The sequence below is a fragment of the Notolepis coatsorum genome (genome assembly GCF_963971535.1).
Source record: "Notolepis coatsorum genome assembly, chromosome: 13".
In the NCBI taxonomy this organism is placed as follows: Eukaryota; Metazoa; Chordata; class Actinopteri; order Aulopiformes; family Paralepididae; genus Notolepis; species Notolepis coatsorum.
This window is the reverse complement of record NC_140177.1, coordinates 5318274-5342328: the sequence shown is the minus strand read 5'-3', so window position 1 is coordinate 5342328 and position 24055 is coordinate 5318274. Positions and strand designations below refer to the sequence as shown.

General features: G+C 43.5%; 1 protein-coding gene across 1 annotated transcript; it reads right to left on the bottom strand.

Moving 5' to 3' along the window:
- Positions 1 to 4027: 4027 nt before the first annotated feature.
- Positions 4028 to 23885, bottom strand: polr1f (RNA polymerase I subunit F). The gene is made up of 4 exons (XM_084327242.1): positions 23571 to 23885; positions 16984 to 17125; positions 9658 to 9866; positions 4028 to 6447 (listed from the first exon to the last, which is right to left on the bottom strand). The coding sequence occupies exons 1-4, from the start codon at positions 23837 to 23839 to the stop codon at positions 5454 to 5456; spliced, it is 1614 nt and encodes a 537-aa protein (XP_084183368.1). The 5' UTR covers positions 23840 to 23885; the 3' UTR covers positions 4028 to 5453.
- Positions 23886 to 24055: the final 170 nt, after the last annotated feature.

Sequence of the window (24055 nt, the reverse complement as noted above, 5' to 3'; positions counted from 1 at the left end):
CTGCAGAGCGGAGGGACTGAGAGACCCATGTTACTGACCAGACACTATATCAGTGATGACTGTTTACTGCAGAGCGGAGGGACTGAGAGACCCATGTTACTGACCAGACACTCTATATCAGTGATGACTGTTTACTGCAGAGCGGAGGGACTGGGAGACCCATGTTACTGACCAGACACTCTATATCAGTGATGGCTGTTTACTGAAGAGTGGAGGGACTGAGAGACCCATGTTATTGACCAGACACACTATATCAGTGATGGCTGTTTACTGCAGAGTGGAGGGACTGGGAGACCCATGTTACTGACCAGACACACTATATCAGTGATGGCTGTTTACTGCAGAGTGGAGGGACTGGGAGACCCATGTTACTGACCAGACACACTATATCAGTGATGGCTGTTTACTGCAGAGCAGAGGGACTGGGAGACCCATGTTACTGACCAGACACTGTATATCAGTGATGACTGTTTACTGCAGAGCGGAGGGACTGGGAGACCCATGTTACTGACCAATGTAGAGCTATTCTAACTTATTTTAACAAAGGAAATACCACTTACAGCTCCTTTAATGTTCAATCAAAAGATCAAAATGAGTCTTTTCTTCTCGTTATCTGGTCTCTGCTGAGCTGCGACACAACAAACCAGTTCTCTAGAACCAAGGAGTGAACAAACAAATGTCCCAAGGGAACCATTCTCAAAATGTAGAGGTCCCACCACCCTCTCCTAGACCCTTCCTCTCTCTAAAAGCACATGTGATATGTGACCTCAAGCATTAGTGCTCAATTCTGATTTATTACTCAGATCAGATTATTTTTGTTTGGCTGTTCACATTATTTATTATATACATATACACACAATTGTTAAGGGGATGCAGACCAGAGAAAGACGTTCGTCTTTTCACCACATGTGAAATTTTCAGAATAGAAAAGATCAGATTCCATGTGATGTGTGCCGCTCACACACTGCTGTGAAAGAATCAGGTCTGAGCCACATTTGAGCAAGAAATATTAGATTTGGGTCATTTTCACCTGCAGCGCGTCTCCCGCTGCAATAAAGAACGAGACATTAAAAGTTGTACCATGTAGGTTTCTGATAGAAATGTGAACCTTTGGGAGCAAGATAGTGTAGATAAATATGCGTGAAAACGGGATTTTTTTTTTTAAATATAAACGATCAGTTGGTCTGTGGTGATCAAAACCATCCAATGTAGTTTCTACGTCAAATGTATATTACTCTCTTTTTTAGACTCTTCTTGTATCACAAACAGTACTGTATTTGTAAATCTGGTATGTCATAAATGTATAGATGTAGCAGTACTGTCTATCTGTATGTCATATATGTTATGATGAATTGAAAATGGGGGACCCTGATGTAAACAAGACGAAAGTCTTTCTCTGGTCTGCATCCCCTTAACAATTGTGTGTATTGAGCCATACTGTACCCATTCTGCAATGTTAATAAAGTTTTCAATCAATAAATCTCACCATATTTACAATACAATGAAGAATATTCTAAGCTTAATGTCTGTCAAAAGGTCATTTTAAATAAAGTGTCTGATTAAATTAAAAACAAGTTCTAAGCATTGGTAATTTTTATTTTATTCATGATGGATCCTGATGACGATTCCATTTGGAAAGTAGTTAATTCATAAAGACAAACAGGATCATTTATTGTCAAACCCGAGATACAAATGGATGAGTTCCTCTCCTGTGACCTGACGTGAGCAACTTTCAAATCAGCTTAGCAGCACCCCCTACAGGTCATTTAAGGGAAGCACATTTTTGCAGTGACAGTTTGTGAAATAGACTATAGAGCAGGGGTGGGCAATTATTTTTCCCAGGGGGCCAAATGAGCAACTGAAAATATTTTGGAGGGCCGGGCCAAAATTCAGAACTCAATTATGCATAATATACATTTTATTTCTATATAAAAAGCAGTAAATGGCATTGTTTTGACCGCTGGTAAGAATGTATGTTATTATTTGGCAATTAAAAGGTGATAATTTCCAAAATGTGAAACATTTAACTCATTTTCAGTCACATTAATAACAGGGCATTTTGAGTTTCATATACTATTGAAACAAGGATCTTCTTAGCTTTCTAAAGACATCACATCATCTTTGTAGCCAAAATAAACAAGACATGTCACTGAACTGTGTAAAGAAAAGTGTCCCAGTTGTGTAGCCTTTTTGACTTTCCATGCCTATATTAAACATTTAATGTTTTCAGGACTGTGCAAAAAAAGAACATGTCCCATTTCACTGGTTATATTTCCACATTTTAGTGTTCTTCAGTTCTTTTTTTACTGTGCAGAAAAAAGAAAAGGATCAAGTGTCCCATTTCACTTGTTATATTTCCACATTTGAGTGTTCTTCAGTTCTTTCTTTTCATTCAGTGTGCGAAATCCAGTCTCTTTTGAGCTTTAATTAACAAGTCCATCAAAGTCAGGTTGAATGTCTGAGATGGAGATGCGAAGCACAGCTGACAGATGTTCATGAGAGGATCTGTACCTGGATTTGGTAAACTTCATGACTGAGAATGTCTGTTCACATGTGGCTCCAAAGAGAACCAACATCTTGAGCATGTCTCCTCATGTTTAGAAAGTTATCCTCCTTGAGAGCAGAGTAGAACTCTAGCAGTGATGCTGACTTAAAGTGCTCTTTCAGTAGTGAATCAGACTGCAAGTCAATGAGTTCAAGCTGAACATCAGTGGGTGAACTATCAACACTGCAGGTAAAGGGAGAGGAAACCAGCTGCATTTCATCCTCAACCTTTTTGAAATCTTGAAAACGCCTTGAAAATTCACCATGCAGTGCTCCCAACATGGATGAGTACCTGTGCCGGTGATCAGCTGATGGTTTGACTTCTTTCAGGGTTTCAAATTTCATGTGTTCAAGATTGTTGCTGCCTAGTTGCCTTGAAATTAATTGCAAATAAAAAAAATGTAATCTACCTACCTCAGTTGTGGGAAATAACCACACTTTCGACAGTTTTCGGCTTGCCATTGTCCCGACTGCTTTGTTGTTGAATCAAGTCAAATTCTAGGTAAGCGTATATTGTGCTTGTGAACGTTGACATGAAAAGAAAAATATATATATATTTTTTTAATTATCATGTAATCTTTTGCGGGCCGGTCAGAATCATCCCGCGGGCCGTACAATGCCCAGGTCTGTATAGAGAGTGGGGTATATCTGCAGTGCCGCAGCCCCATACATAGGAGGGGCCTGTACTGTGCGTTGGGGGCCTGTACTGTGCGGTGCAATAGTGCGCATGCGAGAAACAAAGTAACATATAATATAGGACACTACATACGGAACATAAAATAACATACGGAAAATAGGACCTAATGTCCAAAATATTTTTGTCTTAAACTGAATATCAATTGGATTAGGAGTAACCAAATAAAGCATTCAATTATGCAACCAATCGTCTATCTATAGACTAGAATTTTTATCTTAAACTGAATATCAATTGGATTACCAGCCCTGACTGTTACTCTAAGCGTAACCTCTTCTGGATGAGGGCCTAAATTTAACCCTTAAGACTAGATTCGAATTTACTTTACTTTGTTTCTCGCATGCGCAGTAGTGCAACGCACAGTACAGGCCCCCAACGCACAGTACAGGGCAGGCCCCTCCTATGTATGGTGCTGCGGCACTGCAGTTGTATGCTCTTGGAAATAGACCGCCTCGCTGTTTCAAAACAATCGATCGAATGTATTACTCATTCACTCACTCCGCCCACCCACAGCTTTTCCTGCCAGTCCAGGGGATCGAAACCGGCAACCTTTCCGGGCACAAGCCCGCTACGGCTTAAATCCTCAATTTGAATAAAGTGATTAATCTGATTAAATTAGTCTTTTTAAATTTTAATATTAAATCAACTTTCCAGCCCCAGCCCAGGGAGAAGCCCCAGCCCAACTAAATCAACTTTCTTTAATGAATATAACTCATCAGTTTCTTTTAATAATATAATATTATGTAGCCAGAATTAATAGATAAAGAGAAAAAAAATATTAACTTTCTTTTTATTACAAATACAAAAATTCAAATGTTGATTTAGAATTCGAATGCCAACGTAATGAACGAACGTTGGAACGTTTGGGCTCAGCCCCATCACACACACACACACACACACCTGGAAAGCACCAAGCACACTGGGTGTCCATCAAATATAATTGTTAAGGCATTTCAATATCATCCACAACAACAACAACAACGTGTTCATTATGAGGCCGTGGACAGACAGACTGGGCGCCAAGAGGAGCACAATCTTTTGTTGACCGGCGCAGACAAACGGCTCCTGGTGGGAACAGCCAGGCTCCTGTTCGCACCAGAATGGCGCGTTCACACTGCTTCACACTGCTTCACACTGCTTCACGGCGCTTCACACTGCTTCACGGCGCTTCACACTGCTTCACGGCGCTTCACACTGCTTCACACTGCTTCACACTGCTTCACGGCGCTTCACAGCGCTTCACGGTAGGGCTGGGCGATATAACGATAAACATCGCGATATATTTTAATAATCGATATCTAAAAAAAAATATATATATATTTTGTTTGTGACCTGCAACAGGGCAGTTTTAAAACCAGAGACAGTGGACAGACTTGTCTTTCTTGCCTGCAACTTAAAGTAATGGCTTTGCTTGTCCAAATGACAATACTGACCAAATTGAGATTTATTTTTCTCTTGTCCATTTATTTTGTTTGCTTTCTAATTAAAAATACAGTTTGAAACCGTCTGTACACAGTAGGCTATGTGTGCTAGCAGAACTAGACTCCAGTCACGAGTCACGGTGCACATGTGCGGTGGTTTGTCCACCAAAAAAGCGCCAAAAGATAGAAAATAAACTAGCAGAGCCAGAACTGTTCAACTCCCCTGGAGCCACAGCCAGCAGAGAAGCCGGTTTACTTTCGCTTTCAAACCAGCTGCAGCCTGAGAACTGGAGTGTGAGGGGATGTAACACTAAAGATGGCGGCAACGACAAAGAATTGCTGCAAAATAAAAATACATCCGTTAAATTAATTTTTTCTTTTACTTATAACAATTTCGATAATTATCGATATCGAGTGATAAGATTATCATATCGTTATCGCGATATGATTTTTTGCCATATCGCCCCCAGCCCTACTTCACGGCGCCTCACGGCGCTTCTGCGTCCAGTGTGTCTCTGGCGTTGCTCTCATCAACATCATGACCGATTATTATTATTATTATTATTATTATACATCGTCTATTCAGGTTTCAAAATCAGAAGTGACCCATCTCAAACGCCGCCCGCTTTTATTTTGCCTCCAAATCACACCCATCGCTTCCCTCGGGACACACTTTGTTTGAAGGGAAGCGTCGACTAGCCGTGATCGGAGGGAGGATCAAAAAAAAAAAAGGGGGGGACGGGGCGCTCGAGATAAATCCATTGCGGTGCCCCCCCCCCCCCCCGCGCTCTCTCTCAGAAAGTCTGTTGAAGGTCACTTCTCCTCTTCTTCCTGTGTTTTGTCGTTTCCCGGCCGCCGCCGCCACCACCGCTCAGAAAGGAGGAAGTGATGTCGCCGCTCAGAAGGGAGGAAGTGATGTCACCGTTCAGAAGGGAGGAAGTGATGTCGCCGCTCAGAAGGGAGGAAGTGATGTCGCCGCTCAGAAGGGAGGAAGTGATGTCGCCGCTCAGAAGGGAGGAAGTGATGTCGCCGTTCAGAAGGGAGGATGTGATGTCGCCGTTCAGAAGGGAGGATGTGATGTCACCTTTCAGAAAGGAGGAAGTGATGTCACCGCTCAGGAGGGAGGACGTGACGTCAGCGCCCCCCGCTTCCTTTCTCCTCTTCTTCCGTTTGTCGCCGCCTGGCCGCACCTCCACGGGAGGACAAATCTCCACCTCCACCTCCTCCTCCTTCAGAGGCTTCCTCCTCTTCAATTTCTTTCTCTCCCCCGTCTGCTCGCCGTCGCCCGTCGTCCCGTTGGGCTCCTCCTGGGTGGCACCACTGTGCTGCTGGCCGGGGGGGGAGACTAGTTCCAGAGTCACCTCCACTTCTCTCTCCTCCTCTTTGTGTTCGTCTGCGTCTTTATTCTTCTTCTTCTTCTTCTTTTTCTTGGGCCTGGCGTCAGGAGAGTCTCGGCTGGGTGCTGGAGCCGGTTCTGGAGAGGGTGCTGGAGAGGGTGTTGGAGCCAGTTCTGGAGCCGGTTCTGGAGCCGGTTCTGGAGAGGGTGCTGGAGAGGGTGTTGGAGCCAGTTCTGGAGCCGGTTCTGGAGAGGGTGCTGGAGCCAGTTCTGGAGCCGGTTCTGGAGAGGAGGGTGCTGGAGCCAGTTCTGGAGCCGGTTCTGGAGAGGAGGGTGCTGGAGCCAGTTCTGGAGCCGGTTCTGGAGCGGAGGGTGCTGGAGCCAGTTCTGGAGCCGGTTCTGGAGCGGGCAGAGCGACGTAAGTCTCAGCCACAGCCAATAGCTCCTGTACCCTGTAGTTGAAAATCAGAGAGACAACGAATGTGTTAAATATGAAGAACGTAGAAGATGATCTCGTCTGGTTCACTTGGATCGGTCGTCACACCGGACGCCTGCCGCTCTGGGGAGTTCAACACAAACACAACTCAAAGGGTCAACGGGGCTGCGGTCTGTGCAAGTCCTGGTCGAAAGGAGCCGTAGTCAACTAGCCAATAAATCCAATCAATTATTATTATTATTATTATTATATAATACAAAAAATTATAAAACAAAATATAATTTTTTTTGTATCATTCTTTCCAAAAGCAAAGAGGGCTAGAAGCGTGGCTAACGCTAATGGCACGCATACCAGAGGCTACCTGCCTACGAAAACAGGCACAGAGAGAGGATTTCACCCGTCTAATGAACACACTAGACTAGACAAATATCAAGATGTATCCATCAGTGGACCAATTGCATGCTTTTGCAGAGGACAAGGAGCCTTCAGTCGACTCCTTCAGACATTAAGCACCCCCACAGCCCAGATGGAATGATAAAAAATAAAATAAAAAAAATTAAGAAATATTATACTTTTTATTTTTTAGTCAACCAATAGTCGACTAATGGCAAATTTTGGCCAATCAAATCCTTAGTCGGGGACAGCCCTACTCCACACACAGTTCACCCAAAGTAGGTTTCAGCATTTATTTGAGGGCTTGTGCATACAGGAGCGTGGCCCCATTGACTTTGCATTCGTTTTGTGGACGACTAGCTGGAGCTGTGGGGGGTCCTGTGTGAAGCAACGCGTGGACTGAGCTGAGATCTCTCTCTCTCCCTCTCTCTGGTCTGTGCAGCAGAGTTGTTTCACTTTCACTTTTCTTCCTGTGAAGAAGGACCGGAGCTCAGAGGACCGGAGAGCAGCTCAGAGGACCAGAGAGAAGCTCAGAGAACCGGAGAGCAGGGATAAAAAAAATTATAATAATCATTAAAAAATAAGATTTTTTTTTTTATATATTTGAATTTAATTTTCCCATTCGAATCCCGTGCCCATCGAACGAAGCTTCGAAGTATTTAAGAGAGCCGTACTGTCCAGTTGGTTTATTTTCAAATTAAGAGACTAATGTCAACTCTGTCTGTCCAACAAATGAATACTAATAATCGAAAATGTATTTAAAAACAGACACAGTAGACGGACAAACACAGTGGATCAATGTAGCCGCATAACGTTAACAACACACTCCCGGCCAACCACGCATATATACGTGTTTCGGCGCCATGCTTAACACTTTCAGTGCCCAGCAGGGGGCGCACATTTAGTGCTTGAATGCCCACCATCCACATCAATGTTAGCATTAATATAGCCTAATCTATGTTTTAAATTATGGCTATGTGTCTAATGTGTGTGTCTGCCCGTCGCTTATCAATGACTTATTTCCAGTCAACATTGTCGAAGCGGATTGTTTTTTTATCGGTTCATTTCCATTTTATAGCATTTTGAAAAGCCCTCGTTTTCAAGGGGGGAAAAAAAGATTCCATGATAATCGCCATGTACTGTAATATTCTAGAACGTTGTCATTTTTCTGCCTATTTATGAATCGTTTTCAAATAAACGCTAGATGATTGATAGTATATGTGTACGTGTGCACGCTGGTGCCGCAAGCTGAAAATCGATTCTCTCAGTTCCTGATCACTCTTACAGTCAAACAGCCATATCACATTATAGGGGACAAGCTTATATCTCCGTGAAAACAGGTCTGATTATCCTAAGACTGGTCAAATAGATTCCTTACCTGAGATCAGATGGTATCCAAATGGATTATTCCAATTCCTGATCGCCATTCCAAAAATCGATCCTTTTATTGATCCCACGCATATACTGTAAAACACATATTACACGCTGTACTGAGGGTCCAGAATGAATCTGATCGGCTCCGGTTACATGCGTGAGAAGTAAAATGTGGATTCCGGAGTTTTTTTTTCTCATCCATTTTCATTGAGTCCAATCCAAAAGGGTGCATTACCATCTGGGAGACGATAGGGGGTGCTTTTTCACATCTGAGCGTCTGGCGGGGCAGGTTTACCAACGGTAGACTCGGTTGATAAAATATGAATTCAGATCGCTAATAAAAAAAAATAAAACTTGTGATGGGCATTCAACCCGCGGGCTGATAACCCGAGATATCTCGTGATGGGCATTCAAAGTGTTAAAGGGCCAACCACGTATATATACGTGGCAAGGTTGTTTTGGCTTTTATTCCATTTTAATATCCTACTCAATGTCACCGAGCGGCACTGCAGATTTACCCTACTCTTGGAATTCGGAAAAGTGCATTACCGGCCAGATCCTCGTAGGGGCGCTGTCTCGATAATGCAGTGTTCCCTGTGGCAGAACGGATGAAGTTTTTCTCATCCTCCAGTGAATTTTCCTGTTAGCCTGAAGCTATGCCTGTAGCATGTAGCATGGAATACGTTTTAGGACGCTGAATTCAGTATGCAGTAAAGGAATATAGGATCAGCCAATGGACATATCGATCTACCAGATGGCGATCGATAACTGGGAAATCCTTTTTGGGATCCAACGGGCCCACGGTAAGAGCTTTTTCACGTAAATTACAGCCCGATCGGGCCTTGCTTTGATAGCCAACCAGCCGATCAGCGAATGAGGCTAATGCCGTTATTGGTAATCAATAATCAGAAACGACGTCCCCCCTTTCATGCATTCATGGTGGACCATGATACCGATAAAATGCATTTAGATTTTTAGCTCTAGCTTCTGTAGGGCCGAAACGCCATTTGATTCAACGTTATTAGCTTAGCGGCCTGTATCTCGTTTTGCAGGAATTATACCAACCATTCTGCTATAACGTTCATATTCACGACGCTATAAAATGGGAACGTATTGATGAAAAAAATTACTTATTGCACTCTTTCTTAAACAGACAACATAACATATCACAGTGCTTGACTTAAACTTAAACATAACATATATGAAAGTGCTTGACTTAAAAGTCTCTTGTAACATACAAAATAACTCAAGGCAGAATCGTCAACATTTAAAAAAAAGTAAAAAAATGTAAATAAAAATAAGTCATAATTTTGAAATGAGATCGCATAGGTCTATGAATCGAGACCGTGATTTTCTTTTCATTTAATCGTGCAGCCCTAGTGTGGTCATGAGTTTATTGATCAAGGGACATTTCACATCACCGCGGCAACACACACAAACAGACAAGACACACACTCACTTGGTCCGGTCCAGGCGTCCTCTGATCAGCGTCACTCCCACCGTGTCTGCGTCCAGCGTCGACACCTCAAACTCCAGCTCCGCCCCCATCTGTGGCCCCGCCCACCCCCAGGTCTCCGTGGAGACCAGGTTGGGCCGGGGGATGCTGCAGTTGAAGCAGCCGTGCACCAGGCAGCCCACGTGGTTCTCGCCCTGTTTGTTCACCACACCCTGTGAGACGAGGAGAGAGCGGATGGATGAAGAATGAAAAGTTTATTTTTGAACATGTATTCTTTACATTCCTCTAAATAAATCATAATATTATCAAGCTTTGTCAAACTGAATAATCAGAGTAAAAAAGAAATGATAAACAAAATGTCAAGAGTAATGTAGTTAGTTGACAAAAGGAGTAGAGGGAAGCTAAGCTTATTGATCCCTACCCGCTTACATTTACATTTCTTCCTCCATTCATTTTACTTGATATAACATAATCTAGTATAATACATTATATACATTTTAATATAGTACAATTTTTTTTTTAAACTTGAGTCGCTTGACAGCAGTAAATACAATACTACATAACACAATACAACAACTTTGTTTATCAGCATTACTCATTTCTATATTTCTCTAATGTGTATTTTTTAAGCTGCTTTTAAAATTGTGCAAGATGAGAACAGTTCACCACTATACCCTATGAGCCAAGGCAGAACAGTTCACTAAACCAGGGGTTCCCAAAGTTTTCAGGCCGCGACCCCCGAAATAACGGTGTCAGAGAGCCCCCACTATTATAGGAGGCAATTATTTTAAATGTTTTAATATACTTTTATTTATTTTTTTATATAAATGGAAATGTATGGTTGAAACATGCAAACGTTCAAACTCACACACACTAATAAGCATTGGAGGCTTTTAACCAGGGCCGGACTGGGGAAATCATTCAGGCCAGGAAATATAGTGCCAGGGTTAGAAATTAACATTTTTTTTCAAGGGCTTTTTTTGCCCCCCTTAATTGATTTTCGGGGGCTTTTTTTTGTATTTCGGGGGCACTGAATTTTTATGATAAACGGTAGGGGTGGGACGGTTCACAAAATGGACGGTTTGGTTCGTATCACGATTTTGGGGTCACGGTTTTCAGTTCGATATACGTACATTTTTATTACACTCAAATCTAAACATGCTTCTCATTTATTAAAAATAAAATAAAAGGTTCACAGTGTTTACAGCCTTAAATAATGTTTGGCACACAAAGACCGAACTGACTGAAAAATATAGGCTACATTTGTCAAAGTATTAATTAACTTAACAATATGCTCAGCCAGCACTAGACTTTCCTTTCTTTAATTAATATAAACACACAAAAACAATGTCAACCATGTTTAAATTCCCTGATTGTCAGTTCTTAATGGAAAGATTCGTTTTCTGCTTGAAATTATTATGTTTCTGTCTACATTTATTTAGACTAACATTATTTAAATATTGAGTGCAACTGTGGTGGATCCAATGTACAGTTTCTACGCCAAATGTATATACACTCTTTTTCTGGACTCTTTTTGTATCACAAACAGTACTGTATTTGTAAATCTGGTATGTCATAAATGTATAGATGTAGCAGTACTGTCTATCTGTATGTCATGTGTGTCATTATGTTATGATGAATTGAAAATGGGGGACCCTGATGTAAACAAGACGAAAGTCTTTCTCTGGTCTGCATCCCCTTAACAATTGTATGTATTGAGCTGTACTGTACCCATTCTGCAATCTGTTAATAAACTTTTCAATCAATCAATCAATCAATCAATCAATCAATCAATCAATCGATTGCGTAATTCGGTGAGTTGGAACTATCTATGGGTTGGCGCCGGGTCCCCACGGACATTTTAGCGTGTGGCATCTTCAGCTCCGGTCACGTTAGGACATCAACAAGCAGGAGTTAGTAAAACACAGTTGTATGTTAGCCTTCTTGGATGTTGAATAAACGCCTATCATTGTCTTTAAACACCCCGCCTCTCCGACCCCCATTTCCTCCTATGCTAGCTAGTAGCTACGGTAACATTTCATTGACTGTACAGTAGTAGCTTGCGGGCTGCGTCGGGCTACAATAGTTAAAACGTGCGTTGTGTTTACAAACTGCTAACGATATGGCAAGATGTGTGTAGCAGCGTTTCCGTTAGAACATATTCGTGCCGGTCTGAGTGTCCTGCAATATTTCTATCACCGGACATATTCAAGAAATTCCGGTCAGAGTTTTAAACAGCAGTCTATTATAATCACATTTTTATGAGCTAACGAATTCCGTTATAATTGGACATGTGTATTAATTACATCAAGCGAAGAATGAGAAATTGATTTGCAGAATCAAATTACTATCTCTCGCCTCTCAAGTTAGTGCGATACGCTACCAGCATCAAGCTCCCGCCCTGCAGGCTCCCGCTGCAGCAGCTCTGTCACACGCACTCCCAAATGAATCTCGAGTCGACATCGCTTCACCTCGTTGTATCAGACACGTCACACATATCATAATGTTCAACTTCACACACAGCAAACTGTAGTTGATCATCACATTGCCTCGTTATGCAGAGAGGACGAGCCACGTGCGCGTAACGCATTTGTTAATTTCATTATAGGTTATAGCCTACATTTAGTTATAATCAATAATATGCATTACTATGTGACACGGCAGTCAACCAACAGTTGCATATGATTAAAAATGTCAACACTCACTCACCCCGTCTCTCGTTGTGACTATCCGTTTTGTACCTGCGACGGCTGCGAGAACAGTGACTTTAGTTGCTGGTTCGACTTTAATAGATCCCCATTGGAACAGGCGAGGCTCGCAACGGTAGCAGCAGACTGGGGATGCTCTTTGTGGTTCAATCAATAAATTAATAGTAAAAGTACGCTCGACATTTTTGTTTCTTTTCCGCGGGTGCCACCACGGCATCAGCGTCAGCGGTCTCTGTGACTTCAAGTTCAGAAGACTCATCTTCGTTGTCATTATTAGACCTGCTTGTGCTTGGTTTCATGAAATATTTACTAAGCTTAGCTTGTTTCGCCATCTCTCTCTCTTCCTCGTGTACCTGTTTGTCGTTATGATGGCCAGAGCGTGCAGGCTCAAAAAAAAAAAAAAGTTAAGTTTCACATTTGCGCGGCGCCATCCTATCAGAGTGAAGCAACAATGAAACTGAAAATAGAATTATTGTTTCATTCATCGCATAGGCTATTTAATTTTAGCCGATTTTAATACAATTCAAATAATAAAATTGTGCTTAGAGGAATTATTTTCACCGGACATTAAGACCGGAGATATTTAAATAGTCGGACTTCAACATATTTTGCCGGTCAAAAACCGGTAATTACCGGCTAACGGAAACGCTGGTGTGTAGGCCTATGTAATGTTAATGGCTATGTTTTTAAAGTCGTAATGAAGATTGATTTATATTGTGCGTGCCATTTTTACACAAACTGACTAGCAACGGGCTGCTGCTGCCTGCAGCCAGTGCAGAACACCGGCTCCCCGGGCTCCGCCAAATGATTTTTTTTATTTGCGCGTCATCTGAACCGTACGCTACACAGACGATCCATTACCGGATAAATATATATAATTAGTAAACTGTCGGGGGCATTAAGTGCCCCCCTTAACTGAGTTTCGAGGGCATTTTGTCCATTTTCAAGGGCATTATGCCCCAAGCCCCCGTTAATTTCGAACCCTGTATAGTGCGAAATATAGCCCCAGTCAGGTCACTTTTTAAGCAGGGGGTCTGGGGGTCCCCCACCAGGATTTTTTTTAGTGATGCACGATATATCGGCCGCCGATATAATATCGGCCGATATGGCCGTTTTTTTACGCATCGGTATCGGACCGATATCAAGATAGGGCCGATATTTAAAAAAAAACCAAAAAAAAAAAAAGTTTTTTTTTGGCCTTAAATAGTTTCAAAATATCTGTCATTTCTGAAAATAAGTTACAAAGGTAAAAAAATTATGCGTTTTGGAAAATAGCTCTTTATTTGATTATCATAAAAAAGTGTTTTCTATACAGAGATATCGACATCGGTAAATATCGGTATCGGCCAGAACAGCAATATTAATATCGGTTATCGGTATCGGCCACAATTTTCACATCGGTGCATCACTAATTTTTTTTGTTACAAAGACTTCATTTCCTGCATTCTGGTGTAGGAATCTTTTTATTTGTACCCTTTAAATGCCAGTGTTTGTGATGGCATCACAAATTATTGTTAAAAAACAGGCTAGCATATGTATGATTAGCAACAACACAAATTTTGATGGATTTTCAGTATTTTTTTGTCAGATTGCAAAAAATACTCACTCTTAACATAAGGGACTAAATTGTCCTCTTCAAAAACGCCATAAAATATTACTTTGTCGAAATACCACTTTTTCTTTCATAAATCTTTTATTAAACTTCAGTCCTGATCATAACACCACATATTCATTTTATAATTCTAACCCTTTAAATTAGGGCTGGGCGATATAACGATAATTATCACGATACATTTTAATAATCGATATCAAAAAAAATATATATATCGTTTTTTTTGTGTGTGACCTGCAACAGGGCAGTTTTAAACCCAGAGACAGTGGACAGACTTGTCTTTCTTGCCTGCAACTTAAAGTAATGGCTTTGCTTGTCCAAATGACAATACTGACCAAATTGAGATTTATTTTTCTCTTGTCCATTTATTTTGTTTGCTTTCTAATTTAAAATATAGTTTGAAACCGTCTGTACACAGTAGGCTATGTGTGCTAGCAGAGCTAGTCTCCAGTCACGAGTCACGGTGCACATGTGCGGTGGTTTGTCCACCAAAAAAGCGCCAAAAGATAGAAAAGAAACTAGCAGAGCCAGAACTGTTCAACTCCCCTGGAGCCACAGCCAGGAGAAGCCAGTTTACTTTCGCTTTCAAACCAGCTGCAGCCTGAGAACTGGAGTGTGAGGGGATGTAACACTAAAGATGGCGGCAACGACAAAGAATTGCTGCAAAATAAACATACATCTGTTGTTTAACACTTTGGTTGCCTAAGGTTAAATTCATGATATACCATAGATTGCCAGCGCTATTTGTCTATGGAGAAAGTCCCCTTCTTTGCAGGGCTATAACTTTTTAAATTCTATTGCTACATTGCCATTATTAGGGCCCATTCAAAGTCCTATATGTATTGTTCATTGTGTAGCAACGTTAAACTTTTTCATTCACATATTCATAGTAAAGTATGGTCTAATGTATAAGTATGTTTTCATCTCTTTCTGCAGCTTTCTCCAGAACGTGATATATAGCCCCAAATGCATTATATTGATGATGAAATAGTTTGATGGCAATCAGCGCGATATAAAAAATTCCAACTAGACGTACTTCTGGAAGTTACTACACGTCATCTGATGTTGACCGGATGGGCGAGGGGGCGTTTATAATTCCGTGGGCAGCGTTATACCAATCATCTAATGTGGGTCAAATGTTGATAATAGCAGTTAGTATCTAAGACGGTAACGTTACACGCTGAAACTCACCCCAGTCTCCGCGCGCCGTTGGGCGATCATCGTCGAGTATAGAAATTTTATCATTATGGGATATATTTTTACCCGGTCCATCTCCAGCTTGTATAATGGTATATACGTCCAAATCATGTTGTTTATCGAGTTATTGCCAATCGATCACCGTGTAGCGTGACGAGCCAGAGTCCCATGAACCATAGCGAGCGCCCGGAAGTACTACGGTCGTCATGACAACCTCTATTCAACATCCTGTTTTGGCGATTGCGCCGATCGGCCACCAGATGGCGCTCCTGAACCGCCAGAGAGCTCAGTGGGTCCTGCTGGTGGATCTCAGGCCAGCGGAGGGACATTATGAATCCGATCGCAGATTTTTGAAATATTGATATAAGGACGCTGTACAGCGTCCCCCGGCACCTTTAGCATGGCCAGCAAAGACGTGAAAAGACGTGTCCCGGCACTCAAAGTGTTAATAAATTAAAATTAAAATGTAATTTTTTTATACTCGTTTTTTTTTATCGAGTGATATGATATTGTTATCGATATCGTTATCGCGATATCATTTTTGGCCATATCGCCCAGCCCTACTTTAAATGCCAGTGTGTGTGATGGCATATATTTGCAATATATCAAATGCAAAGTAGATTAACTATTGCGCCGCTGCAACTAGAAACACTGACCTGGCCTGCTTCTAAGTTCAGTGGCCTGACTGCAGTAAAAAAAAGTTAAATTTGTATTTTTTGGAAATCATCTGGCGACCCCCCCACAGCGGCTTGCGACCCCTCTAGCGTTTGCGACCCCCACTTTGGGAACCACTGCACTATACCACAGCCAGGCTCGTAATTTCAACATGGAATTAAGGAATATCAAAATAAAAGCACACGTTGTTGAACTTGATGATGCATATTATTATTTTTTTTTATTATCTTTTCCCCCCTTCTTTTTCTGTTTTTCTCCCATCCCAATGTTAGTCGTTATGCCAATTCCCAATCCCCTTCCTGGTCGTTGCGCACTCTACCCCCTACCGCCGGTCCGGGAGGGCGGAGACTATCACATGCTTCCTCCGAGACATGTGTACCCAGCCCACCTCTTCTTTTCACCTGGCAGCGCGGACTCTCACTGGGGGAGTGTAACGTGTGGAAGGATCACACTACCTCTCCTAGATCCTTCCCTTGCTGTGCAGGCGCCCTGACCGAACTGTAGGAGTCGCTGTTTACAACGACCAGGACCCACCCTCGCCAGCTTCCCACCCGCTAACACTGCCAATTGTGTCAGTGTGGACGGTCGGCCAAGCCGGAGGCACCACAGCCGGATTAGATCCCACTGTCTCTGTGGTGGTAGACAGACGCTTAGTCCGCTGCGCTACCCGGCCGCCCGATGATGGGTATTTATTAGAAAATGTAATTACAGCACTTATCAATACACATTTATAAAACGAGGCATATTTAGCCAAAATATGTTGCAATTTTTTCCCCTTGCCAATGCGCGACCCCACTGTCACCTACCCATGAGACCCCACTTTGGGCCGCGACCCGTAGTTTGAGAACCGCTGCCCTATGAGGACTGTATGTATGTGTAACTAGGAGGATGCAAAAACTCCCCCCCCCCCCCCCCCCCCCCCGTAAGTCTCAGACAAAACAAAAGCAAAATATGTGAATTCCAGTAAGTACTTCACCAGTCGAGTAGGCGGCAACACATTGAACAATTACTCACGTTCATTTACTATTAGGGCTGTCCCCGACTAAGGATTGGGATAGTCAACTTTGATTGGCCGAAATTTGCAGATCGACTAACCCCCGGAGTGATTACAAAAAACAACACACACTTGTGACTCACCAGTAGTCTCTCTCCCGTCTTGGGCTGGAAGACGACGAAGCTGGCCTGTACGTCGAGGTGGATGTAGCCGCTGTCGTCATAGATGTCCCCGTTCGGACCCACGATGCAGACGTTATCATACGCCAGGGGCACCCCCTTCAGACTGCAGGGGGGACAGGGGAGTTAGACGTTATCATACGCCAGGGGCCCCCCCTTCAGACTGCAGGGGGGACAGGGGAGTTAGAGACGTTATCATACGCCAGGGGCACCCCCTTCAGACTGCAGGGGGGGGGACAGGGGAGTTAGACGTTATCATACGCCAGGGGCCCCCCCTTCAGACTGCAGGGGGGACAGGGGAGTTAGACGTTATCATACGCCAGGGGCACCCCCTTCAGACTGCAGGGGGGACAGGGGAGTTAGAGACGTTATCATACGCCAGGGGCACCCCCTTCAGACTGCAGGGGGGACAGGGGAGTTAGAGACGTTATCTATACGCCAGGGGCACCCCCTTCAGACTGCAGGGGGGACAGGGGAGTTAGAGACGTTATCTATACGCCAGGGGCACCCCCTTCAGACTGCAGGGGGACAGGGGAGTTAGACGTTATCATACGCCAGGGGCATCCCCTTCAGACTGCAGGGGGACAGGGGAGTTAGAGACGTTATCATACGCCAGGGGCACCCCCTTCAGACTGCAGGGGGACAGGGGAGTTAGAGACGTTATCTATACGCCAGGGGCACCCCCTTCAGACTGCAGGGGGACAGGGGAGTTAGACGTTATCATACGCCAGGGGCATCCCCTTCAGACTGCAGGGGGACAGGGGAGTTAGAGACGTTATCATACGCCAGGGGCACCCCCTTCAGACTGCAGGGGGACAGGGGAGTTAGAGACGTTATCATACGCCAGGGGCATCCCCTTCAGACTGCAGGGGGGACAGCAGGGGAGTTAGACGTTATCATACGCCAGGGGCATCCCCTTCAGACTGCAGGGGGGACAGGGGAGTTAGACGTTATCATACGCCAGGGGCATCCCCTTCAGACTGCAGGGGGGACAGCAGGGGAGTTAGACGTTATCATACGCCAGGGGCACCCCCTTCAGACTGCAGGGGGGACAGGGGAGTTAGACGTTATCATACGCCAGGGGCATCCCCTTCAGACTGCAGGGGGGACAGCAGGGGAGTTAGACGTTATCATACGCCAGGGGCACCCCCTTCAGACTGCAGGGGGGACAGCAGGGGAGTTAGAGACTTTATCATACGCCAGGGGCACCCCCTTCAGACTGCAGGGGGGACAGCAGGGGAGTTAGACGTTATCATACGCCAGGGGCATCCCCTTCAGACTGCAGGGGGGACAGCAGGGGAGTTAGAGACGTTATCATACGCCAGGGGCACCCCCTTCAGACTGCAGGGGGACAGCAGGGGAGTTAGACGTTATCATACGACCAGGGGCACCCCCTTCAGACTGCAGGGGGGACAGCAGGGGAGTTAGACGTTATCATACGCCAGGGGCATCCCCTTCAGACTGCAGGGGGGACAGCAGGGGAGTTAGACGTTATCATACGCCAGGGGCACCCCCTTCAGACTGCAGGGGGGACAGCAGGGGAGTTAGACGTTATCATACGCCAGGGGCATCCCCTTCAGACTGCAGGGGGACAGCAGGGGAGTTAGAGACGTTATCATACGCCCAGGGGCCCCCCCTTCACACTGCAGGGGGGACAGGGGAGTTAGACGTGAAAATAGCTGCTACTGAATGCTAGCGATGACTGCGGTAAATAAACAATGTAACGTTAGACAAGGACATTTTCTAAGATTTATGACGGGTGGTGTTTATCACTTTGTTCCTTGTAGCTCACCAAGTTATCCAGATTGATTTCATCCCCTATCCAAAAATGTATCTTGATATCGATCCCACCATCATTGTAAAAGGCAGACAAATGATCAATTGTAATCAAATGCAAGGTGATCATCATTACATTACATTGGCTGTAGTGTGGGTGTAAGCCCAAGACAAATTTCCCAGCTGATGGGACAATAAAGTGACTCTTGACTTGAGCCATAAGGTTCTGTAAGTAGGGATGGGTACCTTTCGCATTTGAACCGATACCGGTACCGGTACCTGTGAATCGATACCGGTACCCAACGGTACCTTTTTTCGGTACTTTATTCTCAAGAAATTTAATTTACCTACCTCAGTCGTAAAAGAAAAAATCCAAACTTCAAATAACTACAATTTCGACAGTTTTCGGCTTGTCATTGCTCCGACTGCTTTGTTGTTGAATCAAGTCAAATCATAGGTAAGCATATATTGTGCGTGTGAACGTTGACATGAAAAGAAAAAAGTAAAAAAAAAAAAAAAAAAAAAAAATTGGTTTCTCACTTAGTACCGACGTGTTTCGGTTCGGTACCTCAAAAGTATCGAATTCGGTACCCATCCCTATCTGTAAGTGGTATATTTCTTGTTAAAATGTGTGTTAAATAGCTCTACATTGTTTGGTCAGTAACATGGGTCTCCCAGTCCCTCCGCTCTGCAGTAAAAACAAAATAAATTTCCGGGTATCCCGTTCCCACCTGATCCAATAAGGAGAGAGAAGTTATATATAATTTTTTTGACTTATTTCAAGAAATCTTTACCAAGCCACATTTGCGTAATGCACTGGTAACTTATTTTACTTGATTCAAGCACATAATTTGTCTTGAAAGAAATTCTTGACTTTTGTCAGACTATTTTTGCAGTGTGGAGTTCTCTCTCCTGATTGGATAAAGTGGGAAGAACATGTATTCTCCGTTTACTGCAGAGTGGAGGGACTGGGAGACCCATGTTACTGACCAGACACTCTATATCAGTGATGGCTGTTTACTGCAGAGCGGAGGGACTGGGAGACCCATGTTACTGACCAGACACTCTATATCAGTTATGGCTGTTTACTGCAGAGTGGAGGGACTGGGAGACCCATGTTACTGACCAGACACTCTATATCAGTGATGGCTGTTTACTGCAGAGTGGAGGGACTGGGAGACCCATGTTACTGACCAGACACTCTATATCAGTGATGGCTGTTTACTGCAGAGTGGAGGGACTGGGAGACCCATGTTACTGACCAGACACTCTATATCAGTGATGGCTGTTTACTGCAGAGCGGAGGGACTGGGAGACCCATGTTACTGACCAGACACTGTATATCAGTGATGGCTGTTTACTGCAGAGTGGAGGGACTGGGAGACCCATGTTACTGACCAGACACTCTACATCAGTGATGGCTGTTTACTGCAGAGTGGAGGGACTGGGAGACCCATGTTCTAGGGCTGCAACTAATGACTAATTTGGTAGTCGACTAATCTGTCGATTATTTTTTCGATTAGTCGACTAATCGAAAACCAATTATGTAAACAAAAAACAAACAAAAAAAAGATATATATATATATATTTTTTTAAACTACCTATCTTTGTGAAAGTGGCTTCTCAGCTCTGGTCCAGCTGAAGACAGAGCAGAGGAACAGATTGGACATTGAGCATGACCTCAGAGTTGCTTGTCTACCATCACCACAGACTTTGAGACTCTTGTCAGGACCAAACAACAACATCATAACATGATGATCCCATAGCAAATTAAAATAATGACTCATGAAACATTTGAATTTGGATCTTAAGCCACTTTAAATGAAAATGTATTTGAAGAACAATACAGCAATCACTCATAACAAGATAAATAAATTAAATAATACAAATTAAAGTGGAAGTGTGTGTGTGTCTTACTCTGATCGCTGTGTGAGTGAGAGGAGTGTGTGTACTGTGTAATTTGTGTGTGTGTCTTACTCTGATCGCTGTGTGAGTGAGAGGTGTGTACTGTGTAATTTGTGTATGTGTGTGTGTCTTACTCTGATCGCTGTGTGTGAGTGAGAGGAGTGTGTATGTGTGTGTGTCTTACTCTGATCGCTGTGTGTGAGTGAGGAGTGCGTGTGTAATGTATTGTGTGTCTAGTCTGATCATCATCATCTCCTGCAGGGGAACAATGTTTTCAATGTAAAAAAAATCTGCAGAGTGGTGGAGGGACTGGGAGACCCATGTTAATGACCAGACACTCTATATCAGTGTTGGCTGTTTAATGCAGAGTGGAGGGACTGGGAGACCCATGTTACTGACCAGACACTCCAGGGCTCTACGCTAACCTTTTTCACTAGGGGCACAGGTGCTCCTAAATGAAAAAAGTTAGGAGCACACAAAGTAATTTAGGAGCACCCAAAAATATTTAGGAGCACAGTGAAAATATTTCAAGTAAGAGTTTTTTTTTTTTTTAATAAATTGTATATTTGTACTGTGCGTGCATGTGTAAATTAGCTCTTGCTACAACCCTGCATGTTTACATTTTGTACTTGATGTTCATTAACATGTGCTGTCCCTATCAAATAAACTATCAAATCAAACTACTGCTACAAAAGTAACAGTCACTTAACTTTAGCTTTTGCCCCTTTTATGCATACAATGCCTATGTTTTGGCTGTGTTGCTCTTCTAGAGAAATAATCCTTTTCAGGGTTGCCTATTGAAATACTGTACACCTCCAGTACAGAAACATTGTTTATGAGTTTGCGTGTCAGGTAGACCATTGATTGACAGTCGAGTCTGCCAATTACGTCACACCGCTTGCACTCCGACCGTCCGGCGCTGCAGCTGGACCCTATTGCCCACCTCTGCTGTTCATAACGCTAGCCAAGTTAGCTGTACACACATTCATACACAATGGGCCAGTTACTTTGGTGTAGGGGTGTAACAATGCATCGATCCTAAGGGGAAAATTCAACTGCATTGATTTGAAAATGTTAGAATCGATTAACGCGATTTGAATGTGTACACAGTGTTATGTTGTTATCATGTCCGTTACAGTCAACACAACGGCATACGCTACTGCATCAACGTTATGATTAACAAAGCAAGGCATTCGTTTTGTTGCATTAACGTTATATTACTATTGCCATCGCTAAATCTAGGTGTTCTAAAATATATTGCTATTGGTAAGACTAGAAGTTACATGTCTCGGGAAACTCGCATATCGCAATGGTGGCGTTTCAGGAAGTAAACAAGCCAAATGAGAGCTTCCGATTGGTCATTTGCCTTCTTTATCATGAAACCAGTCACGTCACTCTACTGTGATTGGACCATTGGCTTGAGTGCAATGTGGGACTTGTAGTTTTTTAACGATCTCGCAGCGGAGGAAAAAAAGACGAGAGGCTATAATCTGTATTCGCACAGCGTGCGCGTAATTGATTTTTACGGTTCGCACACAAATATTTTAAGGGCATATGCGAGCAATTTGGTCGCACTGTAGAGCCCTGCACTCTATATCAGTGATGGCCGTTTACTGCAGAGTGGAGGGACTGAGAGACCCATGTTACTGACACTAACTAACACTATGATGTGATGGCTGTTTATTGATTGTGTGATGGTGATTATTTTAAACACATAGAGCACTTTTCTTTAAACACAAATATACCACTTACAGCCACATTTAATATGAAATGCAGGTTGCCCATGTAGCATCAAAGTATCTTATGCATACTGCACCTTATGTGATACTATGTGAATACTGTATATTTCATTTCAGTTAGAGATAGTAATTATATTGACTTATTTGTTTACACTGCTTGTGTTGTTTTTACTACCTGCTGCTGCTATGATGCCTGAATTTCCCCAAGGGGATCAATAAAGGAATAAGGTTGATTGAACATTTTATTAACAGATTACTACAGTACAGCTCAATACACACAATTGTTAAGAGGATGCAGACCAGAGAAAGACCTTGTTTACATCAGGGTCCCCCATTTTAAATTCATCATAACATGACACACACGACATAGTTAATCTGTTAAACCCAGATTCGGCTCAAACAAGGGACTAAACACGTTTCGCAATTATGCCACATCAATGTGGAACGCCCTACCCACAGCTGTAAAGGAATGTGAATCACTACCCACTTTCAAAAACACTCAAAAAAAGGGAGACTGCAACTCGAAACTGGCCCCTGTAAATGTCCTAACACAACCCCCTCCAATGTACAGTAAAAATTACCAAGTATGGTCATGTCAATATTCCAATGTACAGTTTTGCTTGTACAGTTGTACAGTGTCGCCCACCCACCGCTCCTACCCAACCCCCCCCCCCCCCCCACACCCACCCAACCACCTCCAATGTACAGTACCCCCCCCACCTACCCAACCTCCTCCAATGTACAGTTTCTAAGTCAAATGTAAATACTTTTTTTCTGGACTCTTTTTGTATCACAAACAGTACTGTATTTGCAAATCTGGTATGTCATAAATGTATAGATGTAGCAGTACTGTCTATCTGTATGTCATATATGTCATGATATATGTTACGATGAATTGAAAACGGGGGACCCTGATGTAAACAAGACGAAAGTCTCTGGTCTGCATCCCCTTAACAATTGTATGTATTGAGCCGTACTGTAGTGTACCCATTCTGCAATCTGTTAATAAAGTTTTCAATCAATCAATCAAACAGATAGACAGTACTGCTACATCTATATACATGTATGACATACCAGATTTACAAATACAGTGCTGTTTGTGATACAAGAAGAGTCAGATCATCACGGTACCTCTCGGAGTATCTGAGCAGCTCGGTGTTCAGCTCCTCCTGGATGCCGCTCCTCTTCCTCCGCAGGAACCCGGGCGGCAGCACGATGTGTCGGCGGTGCAGCTCCACCACCAGGCAGGAGCAGGGCGCGGACACCAGCCGGCAGGCCTCCGCGTAGGACGGGACCGAGGAGGAGGAGGAGGAGGGCAGCCCGGCCCCGGGAGCACCGTAACCCGCAGAGGACCAGGTCCGGTGTTGGCCGCCCCCGGGTGTCGTCCTTGTTACAGACATGTTTTGGTTTCGTCTACTACCTACGGCGTGTTGTGTTCTTCAGAATCCCAGCCATGCTGTTTTTTTTTTCAGAAGACAGGAAGTACGAGGAGAGGAGACTTCCGTTTTTTGAAGAAGGTTCGCCCCTGTGGGGAAATAATAATCGGAAAGGTTTGACTGTGTCGCCCCACTCTGGGGTGTAGGTGGTACTACAACGAGAGCCATTTTATTTGTACT